The sequence below is a fragment of the Melanerpes formicivorus genome, unplaced genomic scaffold, assembly GCF_026170545.1.
Source record: "Melanerpes formicivorus ecotype bairdi unplaced genomic scaffold, bMelFor1.0.p_v2 SCAF_17, whole genome shotgun sequence".
Lineage (NCBI taxonomy): Eukaryota > Metazoa > Chordata > Aves > Piciformes > Picidae > Melanerpes > Melanerpes formicivorus.
This window is the reverse complement of record NW_027142369.1, coordinates 16,033,973-16,055,239: the sequence shown is the minus strand read 5'-3', so window position 1 is coordinate 16,055,239 and position 21,267 is coordinate 16,033,973. Positions and strand designations below refer to the sequence as shown.

The 21,267-nt window shown below is 46.0% G+C and overlaps 2 protein-coding genes across 6 annotated transcripts; one reads left to right on the top strand and one right to left on the bottom strand.

Moving 5' to 3' along the window:
- Positions 1-445: 445 nt before the first annotated feature.
- Positions 446-16,568, bottom strand: L2HGDH (L-2-hydroxyglutarate dehydrogenase). 2 transcript variants are annotated; one of them, XM_068149134.1, is made up of 10 exons: positions 16,469-16,568; positions 16,174-16,289; positions 14,277-14,428; positions 11,140-11,271; positions 10,506-10,668; positions 9,995-10,029; positions 9,032-9,199; positions 5,259-5,416; positions 4,117-4,248; positions 446-3,071 (listed from the first exon to the last, which is right to left on the bottom strand). In XM_068149134.1, the coding sequence occupies exons 1-10, from the start codon at positions 16,558-16,560 to the stop codon at positions 2,876-2,878; spliced, it is 1,344 nt and encodes a 447-aa protein (XP_068005235.1). In that variant the 5' UTR covers positions 16,561-16,568; the 3' UTR covers positions 446-2,875. The 2 variants fall into 2 exon arrangements, with proteins under 2 accessions (XP_068005235.1, XP_068005236.1); XM_068149135.1 differs by lacking the exons at positions 14,277-14,428; positions 16,469-16,568 and having other exon boundaries at positions 16,174-16,403.
- DMAC2L (distal membrane arm assembly component 2 like) lies at positions 16,035-20,305 on the top strand. Of its 4 annotated transcripts, none has more exons than XM_068149137.1 (5): positions 16,035-16,129; positions 16,922-17,025; positions 17,889-18,097; positions 18,896-19,067; positions 20,175-20,305. In XM_068149137.1, the coding sequence occupies exons 2-5, from the start codon at positions 16,925-16,927 to the stop codon at positions 20,287-20,289; spliced, it is 597 nt and encodes a 198-aa protein (XP_068005238.1). In that variant the 5' UTR covers positions 16,035-16,129; positions 16,922-16,924; the 3' UTR covers positions 20,290-20,305. The 4 variants fall into 4 exon arrangements, with proteins under 4 accessions (XP_068005238.1, XP_068005239.1, XP_068005237.1 ...); XM_068149138.1 differs by lacking the exon at positions 16,035-16,129 and adding an exon at positions 16,180-16,312; XM_068149136.1 differs by lacking the exon at positions 16,035-16,129 and adding an exon at positions 16,593-16,720.
- The last annotated feature ends 962 nt before the right edge of the window (positions 20,306-21,267 follow it).

The window sequence follows — 21,267 nt, the reverse complement described above, 5'->3', positions numbered from 1 at the left end:
GAGCCCAGAGGAGGGCCATGAAAATGATTGGAGGCCTGGAGCACAGGCTGAGAGAGTTGGGGTTGTTCAGCCTGGAGCAGAGAAGGCTCTGGGACAAGCTTAGGGCAGCTTTCCAGTATTTGAAAGGGGCTACAGGAGAGTTGGAAAGGGACTTTGTACAAAGGTATGGAGTGACAGGACAAGAGGTAATGGCTTCAAACTGGAGGAAGCTCAATTTAGATGAGAACATAGAAAGAAATTCTTCCCCATGAGGGTGGTGAGGCACTGGAACAGGTTGCCCAGAGAAGTTGTAGAGGCTCCTAGCCTCAAATTGTTCAAGGCCAGGTTGGATGGAGCTTTGAGCAACCTGGTCTAATGAAAAGTATCCTTGCCTATGGCAAGAGGGTTGGAACTCGATGATCTTTAAGGTCCCTTCCAATCCAAATCACGAATGGGGAATCAACTGTGTTTGTCCAAAGCTGTCCTAATACATTTAATCAAAATTTCAAGAATTACCATTCCACATACCATTACATGTCCAAATCAATCTTAAGTCTAGTTTTGTCCACTTCATACATACCAGTGTGAGAAAAAGCTGTGGAGTGTGATAAGCATAGATAAGATACAGATACTGTAGCATGACAAGTTTGTTCAGGTGTCACCCCCTTAAATAAACCAATTGCTATTATACAGAGCTATAACTTGCCTAATTCAGGTGAGAATTAGCAAAAACTAGTGCAGCTTTCAGTCAGGAGAAACACATAGACCTTACAGCAATTAAAAACAAAACACCACACTATTTTAATCTTAGAAGACATATTTAAGACATTCAAGTGAATTAGACCCCTTTGGAAAATATATTCAGACATTTTCACACATTGTGGGCAACAAGGTTTCATGTAAGAAACTCCATTCTGAAATTATTCTTTTATAAAAGGTTTATTACCATCTCTAGAAATAGAAATATTTCACAGAACGCTACCTAAAGATTCATCATTTGAAAGCTTCATTTAAGCTCTGCCCCTGAGAGTAAAAACTACAGCAGGCTGCACAGGGAAATGTGCTGACTTCAGATTCACCATCCTCTATGACTGCTTTACATTTTAATGCTCTTTCTTCTGTTAATACATGTTGGGGCCACACCTCGTGTGGGAGGAAGTTGCTTTTGCAATCCTTTTGTAGGATTTACTGTTGATAGGCAACACTTCTGGTGGGGAGTGAAGATATGATTGTTTCATTGGGCAGATAAAACTTTTACACAGCTGTGTGGCATTTCAGCACTCAGAATATCTGAATCTCTGTCTAGAGGTATTGTGGTGAAGAAAAATGGTCACAGCTTTTCTTTCAGGGTTTTGTAATTTAATTTTTAAGCTGTGTACTTATACAGGAATCACTTTTCTGGTGAAATAGATGTCACTAAGGGGGAATATAAATCGAGGTTAAGCCCTTTTACCCCTCAAAGCAGTTCAGCTCTGTACAATAAACTCATCAGCCAGCACAGCGGACCCCCCATGCTACCAAGCTCCCTCACACATCAGAAGAGCACAGAAAGTAACTTAAAAAAAAAAAAGAGTATGGCAAAGTGCCTGGTAGCAAACTACCCACAATTATCTGTGTTACCCAACATCCTGTGAACATCTGCTTGAGAAGTATTCTCAAGTACTTTGTCCCTGGGGCCACGTAATTCTGTTTTGTAGCAATTATGCAGAACACACTGAGATACTCAGCTAGGTTACTCTCAAACTCATGCAACACTTCTCTCTAGTTTATAGCATATTCTCCACACAGGTTCTTCCAGCTGTACCCCTGAGAAAACTTCAAGAGTTCAGAAAAGAAACCAGCACTTTCTCAGCTCCCCTCTTGCCAGGCGTGTGGGAAATGGGAAGCCTTCCTGAGTCACCGCTGTTTGGACTCCAAGGGAAGCAGATACAACATGACTCAATTAAGACAGGTTTCTTTAGCTTCCCTCCCTTCACGTTTGCTTTTACAAAGACCATTTCCACCACATTGCTCAGCCTGTTGTACAAAGATAAGCACCTTTTGCATTACCAGTATTCAAAGGAAAAAACCCAACCAACCCCAAACCCACATCCACTGAAGTAGTTTCTGCTCAGTGCTGACTTCCTAGGTGCAAGTTCAATGAAAAAATGACTCTTCATGTACAATTTTAACTTCAGTTCTGTAAAAAAAACACAGCCAGACATTGCATGGACAGTGTATCAGGGTGACATATCTAAACTGACTTGGATTTGGTAATCCCTCGTTAGGCTTATTTTGCTCTGAAAGACTACATCCATGTAGAAGGCTTTGAATATATGATGAAGCTCTTAATCCCCTATCAGCAGAACCCTTAATCAGGGCTTATCCTTCTATCTCCATTATTTTAATGTCAGCTAAGGGACTGTAGCCTCCAGTTTCAATGGAATCAGAAGGCAATCACACAGAGAACCACCCCGTGCTTGTGGTTTTCCAGAGAACAGACCACCCCTCCAGAGCGTGAAGGGAGGTCATATTCAGACTAAAGGTATGGGAAGTCTGTGGGCAACTCCATCACAGAAGCTTTTCCTGCTCTACTTCAAGACCTGCTACAGTTGCAGAGACTCTCAAGTTATGCTTGGCACCAGCCTATCCATGGGCTGTTTATGCTCAAGTGGACAAATTTCTACTGCCAACAAGGCTGTTGGGTGCATTCTTGCAGATGGTTCTTCCACACCAGGTCTTACCAGGCACCATAACTCCTTTATTTGTGAAGCTGAGAAGTTGTGGGCTGGCCAAGGCAAACATTTCACACGCTGGTTGCTGAGCTCTCAAGCAACATGTTGCTTGGTTTATCTTTGTCACTAAGGCTGCAGATCTCTTACACAAGAGGTCCAACCTCATTACAGCCCTCGATCATTCACAATTCGAATCTTTGCTGCACTTCATCTGCAATCATTTTTGCGATGGCCAGGGAGGAGGTGGCAGCAGGAGAAGGGGCATTTCGGACGTGAAGAATTCTGCTTCCAATATCACCACTGCCTCCATCAAATACAAAGTCATCTACCAGATTTCCATCACTGTCCAACGCTTGAGCTCTCACTCCAGATGGACCCCTGTCAAACAAAGGAAGAGCTCACCATCAGGAAATGTTTTCTGTAGTCAGAAAATCAACTTTGTTCTGCTCTTGTGAAGGGAAAGAGCAAGGAGGGACTGTGGAATCTAAGCCCAGCCAGGCTTTCAGGGGAGCACAGGGAAGTTTTAACGCTTGTGAGTCAGAGTGGGAGAAGTCTCGCTGTCGTTACAGTAAAACAAGGGCAGGTAGCCAAGCAGAGGATCTTCTGTGTCTTTCCTGGTTGTGAAGTTGTTCTCCTCCCTACAGACACAAACATACCTTCTTTCAAAACGGAAACCCTTTGTTCAGAAACAGCAAGCCTTGTCACACATAGATTTCATGCCAGTGCCTACTGCCTGAGCTGGATAACTCCCTTCTTTTAGCATGCTCAAGCTTTTCTTATTTTGGATTTCCTCCCTGCTAATAATTGTACAGTTAAACACACCTCCATGTACCTGAATCTTGTCTCCCAAGTCTCTTCAGTTCCTGAACTAAACTCTTTTGAATTTGTTTCTCTTTCAACACAGTAAGAAGCTGAACACAATTAGTATTGGCCAGCAGGACAAGGGCAGGGATTGTGCCCCTGTACTCAGCACTGGTGAGGCCACACCCTCTATACAGGAATCAGTTTTTTGGGGCCTTCAATCAAAGAAGGACACTGAGGTGTTGGGCAGTGTTCAGAGAAGGGCAGCAAAGCTGGCAAAGGGTCTGGAAAACATGTCGGGTGAGGAGCAGCTGAGGGAACGGGGGTTGCTCAGCCTGGAGAAAAGGAGGCTGAGGGGAGACCACAATTTCTACCCTGAAAGGATTGTCAAGACCTAGACCAGACTGCCCAGGGGAGTGGTGGAGTCCCCATCCCTGGAAACGTTCAAAAAATATGTAGACACAGTGCTGAGAGACATAGTTTAGTGGTGAATCTGGCAGTGGTGCGTTTATGGTCCGTCTCGATGACATTAAAGGTCTCTTCCGACCCAAATGACTCTGCGACTCTAAACAAGAGATGTACCAAGCCTCTGGGTGTTGCTAACAAGAAAAGTTTTCTTTACCTGATTACATCATTGACAGTGACCTCGGGGATGAACTTCTGAAGCTCCTTCACCTGTGCGCTAAGGAAACACGCTCTGTACATTTCGCTCAGGCCGTACGACAAGTTCCTCAGCACGAGCTTCCACAACCCACTGCAGAGAGGAAAAATAACTGCAGAGAGATCTTGTGTGGTAAGTGCAGCTGTGCCAAACCAACAGTCTAAAGTAGGCAGCAAGTTCAACTGCACAGCAAATGTTCCCATTCCAAACATCAGTAATTCAGTCATTGCTTTCTACTTCAGAAATACATATTCCCTGCTTCAACAACCTCCTGCTAGAGCAGGGTCACCCACAGCAGGCTGCCCAGGTTCTCAATGTCCAGGTAGGTTTGGAATCTCTTCAGAGAAGAGACTCCACAGCCTCACCAGGCAGCCTGCTCCAGGGCTCTGGCACCCTCACAGCAAAGTTTCTCATTATCTTCATATGGAACCTCCTAGGTTCCATTTTATGCTTATTGCCCCTTGTTCTGTCACTAGGCACCACTGAGAAGAGTCTGACCCCATCCTCTTCCCCCTCCTCCCCCTCCTTTAGCTCTTGATGATCATTGAGAAGATCCCCTTTCAGGCTGCCCCAAGTCTCTCAGCCTTTCCTCCTCACAGAGATGCTACAGTCCCCTTGGCATCTTTGTACTTTCTGGACTATCTCCAGTAGTTCCTTGGTTCCTTGTCTCTCTTGAACTAGGGAGCCCAGAACTGGACCCAATCCTGCAGAAGTGGCCTCACCAGAGCAAAGCAGATGGAGAGGAGAATTTCCCACAACCTACTGTCCATGCTTTTCTTAATTTGAATCATACCACCTAGCTGGATTAAAACATTACACTGCCTTGGACCAAAACCAAACCTGGAAGAGCTCCACTAGTAGTAACATGGCTCCCCAGTACCTTCTGAGGAGCAACCACATTCTCAGACCAGCTGAGACATGTCTTGGTAGTTTATGAAAATTCAAGTATGAGCTCATATGAAGTGTCTTGGAGAAGTCTGCCATTATCTGCATGCCTGTCTTGAAACACCCCAAAAATCTGGCAGAAATTGGGTTTTAAACAAGAACTCTTTTCCATGGAAGCTGACATTTAAATAAGCATGGATAAAACCCCAAGATTGTACCTGTACATTGCAGCATCTAGAAAGTCTCCAGCATTGAAGTGAAACCACTTGTAGCCCTCTCGCTTGAAGGCCAATACTGCATTAGGGCCCAGCCAAATGCTGCCATCCATTCTGGGGGTGAAATGGACTCCCAGAAAGGGGAACCGAGGATTGGGAACCTGGAGCGGGACACAACAGTTATTCAGACCAGACCAGAGAAACAGCCAGGCAACTACTCAGGGTCCATAAACTCATCCAGGAAACATTTGTGAGGAAGGAAGGACAAGCATCTACAGTTTGTTGTGTGAGGAAGTGTCCAGGTTTGGGCCAGCCCAGAACTGATTCTGGTCAGTGCTATGACTTCCCAGCTCTGTCTCTGCTCACTGAGACACTTTCTGAAGTTCAGGGCAGGCCTACACAGCAAGGACCTGCTTCTAGCAGGCAGAATGCTGATGGGGACAGGGCTGAGCTGTAGAAAGGCTCTGCCTGAGACTTGCTCTTTTGTGCTACAAGGGCACTACCACAGCTCTTGCCCCACCTTGGTGGGGCAGGAAGGCAGAGGAGGGGAGGAGTGGACAGGACAGGTGACTCTCAACTGCCCAACAAGGGATTCCATCCCATGGATGGCATCTTCAGGAGCAAGCTGAAGGATCCCCAGGGTCAAGCCTCTTTGTCCCTGGCCAGTGTCCCAGGGGGACTCTGTCCCTCCTGTCTTCCATCCCTATCTGTGTATTCTTGAATCCAGTTCCAGAATCCAGTTCCTGAATCCGGTTCCCATCTACTGTTGAGTCCAGTCTGGGACTTGCCCAGTGCCTGCTCCCAGCATAAGTGATAACAATGGTGTCATCATTGCCATCAGGGATTGGATTGGCCCTTGGTTTGTGTCTCTGTGTCTCTATTCCATGGGATTGTTCTTCTTTCCATCCCAGCTTGTTTCCCATCCCCATCAGTCTCTCTCTCCTGTCCTCCCTTTCTCTTCTCTTTGGGAAAGGAAAGGGGCTCATGAAGAGCCTCTGGCACTGCTCTGGTCACCCGCCCAGCTCTGACCCTTGAAAATTTTGTAGGGATATGAGACGTTTTCTCGGAGTGTTTCGGTCTGATCTGAATGATCCTGAGCAGATTCTGACAAACCCCCTGTGGGAGTGGCCAGCCCAAGACCTGACCCTTGAGAGAGAGACTGAATAAACCAAACCAAAACACAGCAAAGGAGCTGGTCTTCCAATAATGGAAGTAATTAGTTTTAAATGAACAAATGAAAAACGAAGTAAATTTGCCATTTCAAATCACTGCAACAAAATTCAAGTCATTTAACCTTAGAACTGACTCCTGCAGTGGTTTGTTTTTTGCTTGTTAATTCTGCAGTTATAGCCTGTAACTAATTAAAACACTCAACAACAGAACAGGGCCTTCATTTAGGGAAAAGCAAAACAAATGAGACAAAAAAAAACCCCAACAACCCAAACATGTTTTCTCAGGATATAAACAACCCACAAGAAAACCAAGAACAGAGTAGTGCTGCTCACCAGTAATAATTATATTGCAGTAAAACAGTGTAGAAAACAGCAAGGAAAGCTCCCAGTTCCCTGTGTGGCTCACACTGACAGGCAGTTAGCAAGCCTGAGTCATACTAACAACAAGTATCTGCAGTTTCTTTTTTGTTTGGGAGTGAGAGACAGCCTAATTTTGTGTGAAGGCTGAGGCAGAACCTCCTCAGTGAGAGGGCATCGTCTCGATAATTATCAATATTTAAAGGGCAGGGGTAAGAGGATGGAGCCAGACTCCACATTGTTCCCAGTGACAAAACAAGGGGCAGCAGACACCAACTGGAACCCAGGAGGTTCCAGGTGAACAGCAGAAATGTCTTTGCTGTAACGGTGGCAGAGCGTAGAGCAGGCTGCCCATAAAGGTTGTGGAGTCTCCATCTCTGGAGACATTCAAAACCTGCCTAGGCATGTTCCTGTGTGACCTTCTCTAGGGGATCCTGCCTTGGTAGGGGAGTTGGACTCGTTGATCTCCAGAGGTCCCTTCCAACCCCTGCCATTCTGTGATTAAAAATTATTCCAAGATGTATTAGTTTCCTGTATTCAGTGTGGGTTGTTGTTTTTTTTTTTCTGTTAGAAAGATGCATTTAAAACTCTCAAAGCTTAGTGCAAGCACTCCACAAACTACATTTGTGATAACATGTCACTAAGAGTTGTGCAATTTTCTGCCCTTATCAACTTATTTGGCTACAACAAAAAAAACTTTCAAAGGGTAGAAGTGATCCTCACACAGCCATGAAAGGCTGGAAAGTACATTCCCACCCCAGCCTGTTCCTCCCTCCCATCCCAAGACAAGATCCTGAATCATTCCCAGGTGAGGTCAGACAAACACCCACTGCTCAGGGTTCCAGCACTTCCCTAGGGCCACTTTTCTCCACCTTTAGCAGGCAAATCCAAGTTCACATTCCAAAAGGTGGAAGTTTCAATGGACTGCACGAGGCAACCAAAATGCTGCCCTAGGAATTACCAAATTCTTGCTTGCTGTAGAATCATAGGATCACAAAATAGTTTAGGTTGGGAGGGCCATCTAAAGGTCATCTAGAATGGTTCCAGGGATGGGGCCTCTACCATCTCTCTGGACAGCCTGCTCCAGGGATCTGCCACCCCGGTGTAAAAAGCATAAAATCTTTCTTCCTTCTCTCCAGTCCAAACCTCCCTATTATAGTTTAACCACATCATCACTCATCCTGTCACATCAGGCCCTCTTCAAAAGTCTGTCCCTAGCTTTCTGATTGGCCTTTTTAAGTACTACAAGACCACCAGAAGGTCTCCCTGGAGCTTCCTCTTCTCCAACGTGAACAGCCCCAGCTCTCTCAGCCCAGCCTCACAGCAGAGGGCTTTCATCTCTCATATAATTTTTTTGTGGCCTCCTCTGGCCCCACTCCAACAGGTACATGTCTCTCCTGTGCTGAGGCCTCCACAGCAGTCCCTAGCACTGCAGGTGGGGGCTCAGCAGAGTGGAACAGAGGGGCAAAATCTCCTCCCTCCACCTGCTGCCCACACTGCTGTGGATCTCTCTAGGACATGGTTGGATCTGGACTGTGAGTGCATGGTGCTGAGTCATGTCCATCAGCACTCCCAAGTTATTCTCCTCAGGGTTGCTCTCCAGCCTTTCATCACCCAGCCCATGTTGATACTGGAGACTGCCCTGACCCATATGCAGGGCCTTACACTTGGCCTCACTGAACCTCATGAGATTCACACTGGCCCACTTACCAAGCTTGTCCAGGTTCCTCTGGACAGATCCCATCCCTCTGCTGTGTCAACTGCATCACACAGCTTAGTGTCATCTGCAAACTTGCTGAGGGTGCCCTTGATCCCACTATGTCATTGATGAAGATATTAAACAGTAATGATCTCAGCATGAACCCCTGAGGGACACCACCTGTCACCAATTTCCATCTGGACACTGAGTTATTGACCACCAGCCTCTGGATGCAACATTATCCCTGTGTCTGGAACTGCTTCTCTTCATCACACTGTTTGTCTGTATCAGATGATAGAAAGCTTATCCTTTTTTTCCCCATGTCTATTTTTTTGTCATACCAAGTAAAGCTAATTCAAAGATGAGGCAAATATCTAAATCCCAGCTTTGGGTACTGGCAGAAAAGATTAAACCCTACATCTAAGTAAATCCATTATTTGCTGTTGTCCCTTGTTGACTTCTGAATCCTTCCTACAGGTTTATTTTATGCCATACAGGAGCCAGGCTTCCCAGTGGACAAGGTGAAAGACAAACCAGAGAGTACGTACCGGGTAAATATTTCCTTTAACCATGTAGGACTTCTCTGGCTTCAGCACCAAATAATCCCCACGAAAGGGCACGATATGAGGTTCAGGGCTGCAGCCACTGATCTCAGACAGGCGGTCTGAGTAAAGTCCTGCACAGGTCACAATGTGCCTGCAGTAGACTTCCTCACCCTGTAAAAATAAAACCAATCAAAAAGCACTAAATTTTACACACTGACTGAAAAAACACCCATCATCTAGAAGCCCTGGAAAAAATTCATCAATCCCAGAAAGAAAAAGAGAAGAAACATTTTAGGAGGCAGAAACATTTGTTTCATCTAATTCTTTATAATGTTCTGGGCTCTCTGGATGAGTCCAGCGAGTGGTGAGGAACAGAGTTAAACCCAGCTGGCAATTGGTCACAAGTGGGGTTCCCTGGGGCCCAGTACTGGGGCCTGTTCTCTTTCATATCCTCTGGCTTACCATAGCAGTCTTAGGAGCTGTTCAGCCTGGAAAAGAGAAGGCTCTGGGAAGACCTTATAGCAGCCTTCCAGTACTTGAAGAGGGCCTATAAGAAAGCTGGGGAGGGACTTTTTAAAAGGACTTGTTGTGATAAGATGAGAGGAAAGTTTGATGAGGTTAGATTTAGACTGGATATTAAAAAGAAATTCTTTCCAGTGAGGGTGGTAAGACATTGGAATAGGTTGTCTAGGGAGGTCATGGATGCTCCCTCCATGGAGGTGTTCAAAGCCAGGTTGAATGAGGTCTTGAGCAACCTGGTCCAGTGGAAGGTGTCCCTGCTCAGGGTGGGGAGGGTGAGAATTAGATGATTTTGAAGGTCCCTTTCCAACCCAACCATTCTATGACTGTATGAATCTATGACACTAATGTTAATGAGAGCTGATTAATCCTCCAGGACTCAACAAAGAGTAAGAAAAAGAGAACTAGGTTATTCTTAAGCGATTAAATTTCCAGCTTAGTACTTACCTTGGAATTCCTAACAACAACTGGGTATTTTAGTCCTGTAACAAAATTAAACAAGAGAAGGAATTAATAGAACACATAACAGAAAACTGACAGAAGCAGCAGCTTGTCACTACAAAGGATTCTTCACTGGAATATCTTCATCTTCAAGCTATGGAGTAACTACTGTTGGACATGGTGTCTCTGTACATGGCAGGGCGGTTGGAACTACATGATCTTTAAGGTCATTTCCAAACCAAACCATTCTGTGATTCTATGATAATTATGAAATCTTTCAGCTAAAGGGTGCTGGTCTGCAAAAACAACCTGGTGAGCTTGTTCATTACTCTCAATAACATAGTTTTGCCTTTTGTATCATGCCTATGAGACAGAAAGGTTCAGAAATATCATTTCAGTTAAAGCCAGCCTGTCTGGAACAAAATCTTCGGCAGGACTGAAGTAAATGATGCTTTTCTTTGGAGGTCTTTTCCAATCTTAATGATCCTATGAAATGAAAGGCAAAAACCTGCCTTACCATCATCACTTTCTGAAGGACTTTCTTTAGCCATCTCCATGTTTGTAACTTCAAAATCAGTTAAGATGGTCCCACCTGCTTCCTGGAAGTCTTCAGCATAGGACTGGGCCACTTGTTTGTAATCCACAATGCCAGTGTATGGAGAATCAAGGGCCATCACACCCTGCAACAGGATTAAGACACAGAAGAAAATTTTCTTTCATGAAAAGTTGGTCAGAACTGCAACAAGCTGCCCAAGAAAGCAGTGAAGTCTCCACCCCTACAGGTGTCCAAAATATGTGCAGATGTGGTGCTGAGGAACATGGTTCCATGGCCATGGTGGTGCTGAGTTAATGGTTGGACTTGGTCGTCATAGAAGTCTTTTCCAACCTTAATGATTCTATGATATGTATGTATGACATGTATGTAATGGCAAATGTAGGATTGAGCTGAGCTAAAAATTTCTAGCAGTAAATGGGTACATTTATTTTTGTTGACAATTCTACTTCTTCTGGGAAAGAATAAATATATTGAACTCTTTTGAGCTTGTCACTAAACAGATTGCCTCAAGGACAGAAACCTATTTAAGGCAGCAAATAATGTCAGCTCAGCACTGAGATCTTAGACACCAAATAAACTCAAACAAACCACTTACCCTGCAGAAAGGTTCTTTCTCTTGTATCTCTTTTGGTCCAATCAGTTTCAGGCCTCTGACATTGTTCTGCAGTCCCCTTTCATACAGAGCTTTGAGTCTTGGAATTTCATCATGTTCAACTGCTACAATTAGCTTCAGAGAAAGATAACAAGGCACAGCAGTGAGGGAGACATCCAAAGCCAGGTTTGGCATCAAGCCCAAGCTAACAATAAACCAACAGTGTGTGAGTGAACAGTAAATTATAATTCCAGGGGGGGGAAAATGTGACTTATGCCATTAGTTGCAGAAGATTCTATAAATACCATATATCTGTCTTATCATTGTGTATCTGTTTTATTAATGAGAAAGTACTAACAAACTAAGGACAGCCAAGAACAAATGTTAAACTGCAGTCAAGTTACTGTCAATAGATGGTATTTGCTGAAAAAAGTGCCATAAGACTACAAATCTAAACATGAAAGAAGAGAGTATGAGTCTCAAGAGCCACTGGGATGCTTCCAAAATAAAAACCAAAACCACCCCTAAACTAAACCCAAGATGTACACATCTCAAACAATCTTCATAAGAGAACCTGGACATGTTCTCACATGGTTCTCTAAATTCTCTAAAGAGAATTGTGCCAGCTTCACTTCATTTAACCAAGTAGCTAGTTCACAACTATCACAAGAGCTTTATCCAGGCTGTGAATTATCTGTGTCAGCTTTGCCCAGACCATTCCACTTGCAGGTCCATCTCAGATCTGGCCTCTCTGCATTGAGAAGGCACCAAGTTCTCCAGGCCTGAGGTTGCTTTGTGTAAAACAATATGTAAAGCCCCACCATCATCTTCCCTGGAATAAACACTGCTGGGGAAGGTGATGTGGATGTGGACAAATCCAGTGTCAGCAAAGGAACAACAGTGCTTCTGGGCCAGTGACAACCTTGCCCAAGCTCAGATTGGCTCCTACAGAGCAAGTGGCCAAGAAGGCCAACAGCATCCTGGCCTGGATCAGTGACAGTATGGCCAGTAGAATGATTGTCCCATTGTACTCGGAACTCATGAAGCCACACCTCAAATATTGGGTTCAGTTTTGGGCCACTCACTCCAAGATTTGGAAGTCCAGGAACTTGTCCAGAGAAATGCTACAAAGCTGATGAAGGGTCTGAAGAGGAGGTCCGGCAAGGAACAACTGAGGAAACTGGGATTGTTGAGCCTGGAGAAAAGGAGGCTGAGGAGAGACCTTCTCACTCTCTTCAACTCCTGAAAGGATGTTGCAGTGAGGTGGGAGTTGGTCTCTTCTCTCTAGTAACAAGTTATAGGAAATGGCCTCAAGTAGCTTTAGCTTGGACATTAGGAACAACTTCTTCACTGAAAGGGTTGTTAAGCCCTGGAACAGGCTACCCAGAGGAGTGGTGGAGTTACCATCCCTTGTAAAAGATCTGTGGATGTGTTGCTGAGGGACATGGTTTAGTGGTGACATGGCAGTTTTAGGTTAACAGTTGGACTTAATGATCTTAAAGGTCTTTTCCAACCTAAATTATTCTCTGATTATGTGAATCTAAGCTTGCTGCCTCGATGTTTTGGGTTGAGAGCATGCTTGTAACATCAGGCGTGTATCGCTGCACAAATCCACAGCGCCATCTTGTGACCATCTCTGCATGGAAGAAGTATAAAATGAACACACTACTGAGCTCAGCCAGGCCGCAACCACCACCCGGCCTTAGTGCAGAGCCCACCAACACTGCCACATGCAGGGATCTTTGCTCTGCACTCAGAACTGCAGGAGATCCTCACTCAGTGGGTGCTGAGTGAGGTGGCCTTGAATTGAGCCCAGGTCATGTCAGACATGGTCTGATTTGCACTTCGCAGAGAAAGGCTCCTGCTGTCCAAGACGTTGATGAGCATCCTGGAAAGGGGCAAGGAGGGTCATGAGAAAATTTAAAGTGGCTTAAGGTGGTTCAGACAAGAGTTGACTACGGTTCTGATGTGAACCAGCACCTAGCAAAAAGGCAGATAACATTCAATGCAGATAAATGTGAAATGGTGATGCTAAAAAAAAGCAGTCCGAGCCTCACGTATGAAATCATAAAATCACCTTGGCTGAAAAAGACCTTTGAGTATCAAGTCCAATCATATATAATTCTACCAAGTCAGGTGCTAAGCTATGTCCCTCAGCACCACATCTATATGGCTTTTAAATGCTTCCAGTGATGTGGATTGAACCACCTCCCTGGGCACCCCGTTCCAGGCCTTGAGAACCCTTTTAGGGAAGAGGTTTCTTCTAATATACAACCTAAACCTCCCCTAGTGCCACTTGAGGCCATTTCCTCTTGTTCTATCACTTGTTACTTGGGAGAAGAGACCAACCCCCACCTGTCTCCAGCCTCCTTTTAGGGCTGCTCCCACCTTTTCCAACATGAGGGCTAGGGGCCATCAGATGGAGCTTGTAGGACTCAGCTTCAAAATGATGGACAGGGCTGCTGATCTCATCAAAATATGGTCTGATGCAAAAATACTTAGAAAATACTTAGAAATCCATTGAGAGACACCACAGGCAAAACAGATCAGGCTCAAAAAGTAACAGGAAAATAACTGAAAGCTGGGAGAACTAATTATTTGCTTCCCTGTTGTCCTTCCTTCCTGGATCTCTGTTTATAGACACATCCAGAAAAGGGATACAGGGTTGGGCAGACCTCAAGCTGCACCAGTACAGCCCCTCTTCTGCCCCCAGGCTGTGTTAGCTGTATGTTACACAGCATAAACACATGTAGCTGGGTCCCAGCTGGAGCTGTTTCCAAGTCACTGTGTCTTTTCAGAGCCTGATACACCAAGAAGCATGGCATGAACATATGGAGAGCCGTTGTGATCCTTGAAGCTACACAAGTGCATCTCCATGGGGCTTGGCTTCCATCACTACCTGGGACATTTCAGCTCAACTCCAAGATAAAGGGAATTATCATTTAGGCCCAGAAATGCAACTGATTTGAACTGCTGGAAAGAAGAACACAAAAATGCACATTCCTCCTGAAGGTACCAAGTGTTGCAGAAGCTCATCTCTTGGGAGAAAGACCACAAGCAGGCCTGTGCTATACACTAGAACATACATGGTATATCCTCAGTTTCCAACTGTAAAGAAACACTCAGCAGCAGCTCTATACCTTCCCACACTGTCTGTAGGGTATTCCCTTCTGGTTACAGTACTCATAACAGAGGGCTGCACCCTGCACACACAGCTTAGCTTTCAGAGATCCAGGCGTGTAGTAGATTCCACTGTGAATCACACCACTGTTATGTCCACTCTGGTGATGAGCTAAAGAGACAGAAAAATATGCTATTAAAGTATACATTCCCAGCACTGGTTCATACCATAATTTGTGCAATTTGAAGGCCTATTCTAAATCAGTGCTACTGGAGACGCTCAAATAAGGGAATTGCAGAGCAAATGCAATTCCTCCCTTGGTCTGATAAGGCTACAAAAACCCTGGCACAGCAAAACCAAGTTAATCATAAACCATCACAGCTTGTAGTGTGTTGAATTGATGAGAAAAATAAATAAATCACAAGAGCCACATCTGCAGGCCAATCAATTCCAATTCCATCTGCACTAGGTTGCTATTTCCTCCTTGTAACTACATAAAATAGCGGTGAAAAATAACACAAACATTTTAACTTTGGTAGTTTGGGCAGGTTTTCCCTTTAAAACACTGACTCCCAAAGGTGATTCCTGATTTGCACTCACACAACTGTTAAAGATTTCATGTACACCCTGTCTGGGGGATAAAAAGCCCCTTCACACCTTCAGAGCAACATATGGCCTGGGTGATGGAACTACTTAAAATGAAACCATGGCCTCACAGGTCTTGAATTAGCCACTAACATAGAACCATAGAATCATTTTGGTTGGTAAAAGATCCGAGTCCAGCCATTACCTAACTACACCAACGGTGGTGCTAAACCATGTCACTCAGCAGCACATCTTTCCAGTGTTTAAACATTTCCAGGGGTGGGAATTCATCCACCTCCCTGGACAGCCTATTATAGTGTTCTGAGAACCCTTTCACAGAATGCTAGGGGTTGTAAGGTACCTCAAAAGATCATCTAGTCCAACCCTGCTGCCAGAGCAGGATCACTTAGAGTGAGTCACAGAGGAATTATGTTCAGGCGGGTTTTGAATGTCTCCAAAGAAGACTCCACGACCTCTCTGGGCAGCCCATTCCAGTGTTTTGTTACCCTCACAGTGGTATTTTTCTTGATGTTCATGAGGAACTTCTCATGTTCCAGCCTGTACACATTGCCATTGGACATCACTGAGAAGTCTCTGTCCTCCTGACGCTCACCCTTCACATATTCATGAACACTAATGAGGTCACCCTTCAGTCTCCTCTAAGCCCAAGAGACCCATCTCCCTCAGCCTTTCCTCATAGGAGAGATGTTCCACTCAATCATCTTTGTGAAGTTTCTTCTGTGCTGCAACATAAACCTCCCCTGGTGCAACCTGATGGTTTTTCACCCTTGTCCTATCACTTGTTCCTTGGTAGAAGAGACTGACCCCCACCCCACTCCAACCTCCTTTCAGAGGGTTGTAGAGAGTAATGGGGTCTCCCCTCAGTCTCCTTTTCTCTGGGCTGAACAAGCCCAGCTACCTTTGCTACTCCTCACCAGACTCTTCACCACTTTTGTTTCCCTTCTCTGGACATGCTCCAGCACCCCAATGTCTTTCTAGGAGGGACCCAAAACTGAGCCCAGTATCTACGGTGCAGCCTCACCAGTGCTGCGTTCAGAGGAACAATCACTGCGCTGGTCCTGCTGGCCACACTACTGCCGCTTCAGGTCAGGATGCTGTTGGTCTTTTTGGCCACCTGGGCACACTGCTGCCTCATGCTCAGGACAGCTGATGCTCTGCCACTGCTCCTCCTCCACTCAAGTACTGCGCTTCCCTTTACATATGTTCGTGAAATATGATTTTGGTGAGCGTATGCTTCAGTGAAGATCTCAGACCGACTGACATCAGGTAACCCCAAACACACGGCTCAGGAAGCCACACCGACACCATACCTAGCTCCTTCTCCTTCTCCACGACAACGAAGGCGAGCGAGGGGTGCCGCCGGACGAGCTCCCGGGCTGAGGCCAGTCCCACGATTCCCGCGCCCACCACCGCCACATCGAAAGTGCTGCACGGAGACAGACACGGGCCGTAAGCTCACCCCCGCCCCACACGGCCGCCCTCCCGCCGAGAGGGAAGCGCTGAGGGGCGCGGGCAGTGCCCTGTGCGGCCAGGCCGGAGAGGAGGACAAGAAGGAGGCGGCGGGGCTTAGCCAGGGCCGCTCCCTGCACCCTCCCGCGGCCTCACCTGCGCTGGCGGCGCTGGACCCGCCATAGCGCCACGGCCCCGCTGCCACCCGCCCTCTGCCCCAGCGCCGCCGCCATCTTGAGGGCGGGCATTGAGCAGGGCGGGCATTGAGCGGGTCCGGCTCCTCCTCCGTGCCCGCTCCGCGGCGGCGGTGAGGGGTGGCCTGGGCTGGGCCAACCTCCGCGCACGGTTCCTACGCTTGGCCCTCGGGGGCAGCCCGGCGGGAGGAGATCCCGGGAGGGTGGGAGCAAGGTGAGGTCTCCGGGCGGGGTGAAGTCTGAGGAGGGAGTGGTCGGGTGTCCCTGTCAGGGCGCTCATGTCCTGGGCGTCCCTTGAAGCCGTCGCTCCTGCTGGTTAGGCCTTGAGGGGAAGCAGGTCCTGCTGCTTGGGGAGCAGCTGAGGCTTTGACACTCCAGATAACATTTCCCTTTCCCCTCTCTCTTTTTCCTCAAGAACATGCTGCTGTTGGGAAAACTCGTGCAGCCGGGGTGCGGCCTGAGCAAGGCACCGGGTGCCTGCAGACACTTCTGGGGATGGCTGAATGCTGTGTTCAACAAGTAAGAGGGATTCGGTTTGCACAGAGACAATTAAGGTCTCACATATCCACTGTGCTGTGTTTCAGGCAGGAGAATTAAGGTCTCAGGAGTGTGGAGAACGTTTTCTATTATCAGTGATGCTATTTTCCCCCAGGTTGCATGTCGATGCTTGGCAGGGACCATTCCTTACCTGTGTCTAGTTAGAACTTCCACAGGAAGATGTGTGCTTTGCTCCTTTCCCCAGGGTGGTCAAAGCAAGCTGGCAATGTGGATTCTCTGCCTGTATGGCAGTATTCCTTTGACCCTCAACTGTATTTAAACTTGTAGCAAAATAATGCCCCATTTACTTAGAAAAGTACCAATCAAACCCAGAATTTCCAATTCAAACTATTCTATGATTTTGTGATGTGATTCAGCCACACAAGGGTTTTGCATTTACTTCTAGAAAGATAAAACTTTTCTCTCTGAAACTCTGCCCATAACTTTTGCCAGTAGCTAATAGTTTTGCCATGTGTCTTCTGGCTGTGGAAAGGGTTTCATCGTTGTAGCTGATCGCTGTGATGGGACAGGAAGCTCAACCACGCAGGAGCCTCTTCCAGGTCTCTGCTTCAGTCTTCAGCATTCCTGGCCAGACTAAGAAAGATACCCTTCTCCTGAATGGATCCAAGGATTTAGATTAGATTTAAGGAAGGCTGGTGAGGCTGTGAGGCTGGTGAGACACTGGAACAGGTTGCCCAGGGAAGTGGTAGATGCCCCAGCCAAGGAAGTGTTCAAAGCCAGGTTGGATGGGACTTGTGGAAGGTGCCCCTGGCCAAGTATTATCCTTGAGACAGTGAATCAGCCATGTTACAGAAGCCATGTGAATGCTCTTTGTGTCTTGGCAGAGTGGACTACGAACGTATACAGGCTGTTGGCCCTGACAGGGCAGCTTCAGAGTGGCTGCTGCGCTGTGGTGCCCTGGTGCGCTACCAGGGCTACCAGAAATGGCAGCAGGACTACAACGGCCTCCCCACGGGGCTGTTGGGCAAATACAAGATAGAAGCAATTAACGCCACAGACTCTTGCATCATGTACAGAGGATTTGACTATCTGGGTAATGTAGATACAGCTGTGCCATGATTATACTGAATGCTTGTAGTTCTTTCAGTTGAATCAAAATATGAAATAACTGGGTCATTTTCTCACTCCCTAGTAAGATAGAATGTATCTTTTTCCCTTTTTTGTTTTCCCCTCAAAATGGCTCTGCAAATATTCATCAGTTCCTCAGGTTTTGCTGGAGGTGTGAAGCAGAAAGATTGTAAAGTTTATCACCCCTAAAGTGACAGCAGCACTAAGGAAATGCAACAAAGATTAGATGTTTTGCTGGGTTCTTAACTAAGCAGTTGGTAGCATAATGCTCTACTGTAAGTATTTTCTTCTAAATCAATTTTAAAGGGTTTGGTGTCTGTGAAGTCATCATACTGCTTGTTCTCATTGCATTAATGATGTCTTCAAGAAGAAAAAAAGGGGGAGGAAAAAAAAAGGCAAGTTCACAGTTTCTTACAAAATAAGAGATTAAAAGCATTTCAGGTCTCCTCTAAGTAACAAGGAGTCCTTGGCAGAGGACCTTGAATTTCCTCCTTAAGAACCTTGGTAGGTTCTTAAGTCAAAGTCATCCAAACCTGTACATTTTTCTTGTAACTTGCTCTTAGCATCTCACCAAAAGGCTAGAACCCTCAAGAGTTTTCACCTATTTGAAGTCCTGCAAAGGGACTCTGGAGCTTCATTGTGAGTTAGTGTATCAAGGCACACCTTGCCCTGTGGTTTTGGAAGCGGTTGCTACACTGAAAACTGACCAACCAGTACAGGTTGTTACTGGTGTTCTGAGGCAAATACTTCCTTGTCTTTCCAGATGGTCTCGAACATGTTACAGAAATCAAGCTGCAGAAGTGTATTTACATCCAAGATGAGTGCCTGCAGAAGCTCAGCGAGACAAAGAACCTCCAGAAGAGTCTCCTTCAGCTGTGGATTATTTCCTGTGGGAATGTCACAGATAAAGGCATCATCGCGCTTCACAAGCTGACGTACGTGAGCTGCTGAGCTCCTCTTGATCCCCAGCCCTGGAAGAGCTTAAGTTTGAGTGTTTTGGGGCTGTTGCAGATGTGTGGGGCTGTGGGGTGGTTGGTTTGGGGACTAACCTGGGTGACTGTGGGAGCGATGGCACTGCCACCTCAGGAGATGTTCCTTCAACCATGGGTGAAGACAGTGTGGTGGATAGCTCTGAAGAGACACATGGATTAACACACACAGACTTTAAAGGTGTCAGGGAGATGTGTAGCACTGAGACCTGTAGCTGAGGACACCACAATCACTGACTGCAGTACATGAATTTATAGTTGTGCTCCTATCTTCAGAGCTGAGGGCAGCATCTCCATTTCCAGTTGAAGTCACTTAGCCACTGTTGATTGCTGCACAAGTTAGAGCAGGACACATGCTCTTTGTTGACACACAACTTTTGTAGGATCAGTGAATGTTCATGGCTTCCTTTCATCTTGGCACAAGAGGTGAAACCAATGATGACCTTGGTTTCTACTCCTGACCCTTCTGCTGCTGCTTTTCAGAGCAGGCTTTATGAGTGTCCTGTAACTTTTAGTGTCTTTCTTACACCTCACACTGCTTCCTGACAGTTATCTTGTGTTCAGTGTGGCCTCAGAAGGTCTCATGGCAGAGCTTAGAGCTTGGCCGTGGGAAGCAGTTGGATGCTGTGCATCTGTGTAGCTCTGAAGCATGTCCATAGGCACTTCATAGGTACACAACCTTAAAGTATGTCAGAACTATTTGGTGTTACAGAGAGTTAATAAAGATCTACAGAGGGGTGATGTGATGACTTGGATTTCATCCCACAAAAAAATATTATTAAGGACTTTCAATATTACAGTATTTAGTAATTTCAATAGCAATTTAGTAAAATATAATATGTGATATAAAGGCAGCACCATGATGCTCTCCATTTATTTTTGAGCCCTATAAAAAGACTGAACTCATGATGAGCTAACAATTTCCAGCACCCACTCCAGACAAAAAACCCTTGCATTAGAACCAGTAAAATACTCAAAATAGCTATGTTAGAGTAATCCTTTCTCTAATTTCTTAGTTAAATAGTAGTTGCTGACCTTTTTCAATATTTACAGGAACCTTGAATATTTGTATCTGAGCGACCTTCCTGGAGTAAGGGAGAAGGAAACCACCATCCGCATCCTTCAGCAGGCACTGCCAAACCTGGAGTTGGAGCTGGATTTGGAATAAACACAACTGCACATAACTGAGGTGTATTTCATTTGATGGTGTTTATGAGGCATAAATGAAGTTGTAGAGGCCACTGGATTTCCAGGTATGGAAATAAGCCTGGATCTCTCAATTCAGCCTTAAAAGCTGTTTGAAATTGAAGTTTCATTAAGCTTAAGCTACATGGTGAATCAACACCAGAGGAGGCTGGTTCCTGTGCACAGTCATTTTTTCCTTGTTTTTATACAACTGTACAGTTGTTTGGGTTGGAAAAGACTTCTAAGATCCAGGCAAACCATTACCTGATTCTACCAAGTCTGGTGTTAAACCATGTCCCTCAGCACCATGTCTACATGGCTTTTAAATGCCTCCAAGAATGGGGTTTCAACCACCTCCCTGCGGGAGCCTGTTCCAGAGCTTGATCACTCTTCCAGTGAAGAGTTTTTTCCTAATAACCAACCCAAACCTTCCCTGGCACAACCTGAGGCCACTTCTTCTCATCCTATTGTTTGATACTAGGGAGAGGAGACCAACCCCCACCTCACTAAAACCTTCTTTCAGGGAGTTGTAGAGAGTAATGAGGTCTCCTCCTCAGCCTCCTTTTCTCCAGGCTGAACAGCCCCGGTTCCCTCAGTTGCTCCTCACAAGACCTGTTCTGCAGACCCTTCACCAGCTTTGTTGCCCTTCCCTGGACATGCTCCCACACCTCAATATCCTTCTTGGAGTGAGGGGCCCAAAACTGAACACAGGTGTGGTCTCACCAGTGCTTAGTACAGCGGCACACTCACTGCTTGGGTCCTGCTGGCTACATTCTTGGTGATCCAGACCAGGATGCTGGTGGCCTTTTTGGCCACCTGGGCACATGCTGGCTCATCATCAGTCAGCTGTTGATCAACATCCCCAGGTCCTTTTCCACTGGACAGTTCCCAGCCACTCAGCTCCAAGCTGGGAATCTCACCCAGTGGGTGTTGAGTTAATAAAATACATTCTGGGCTTTTT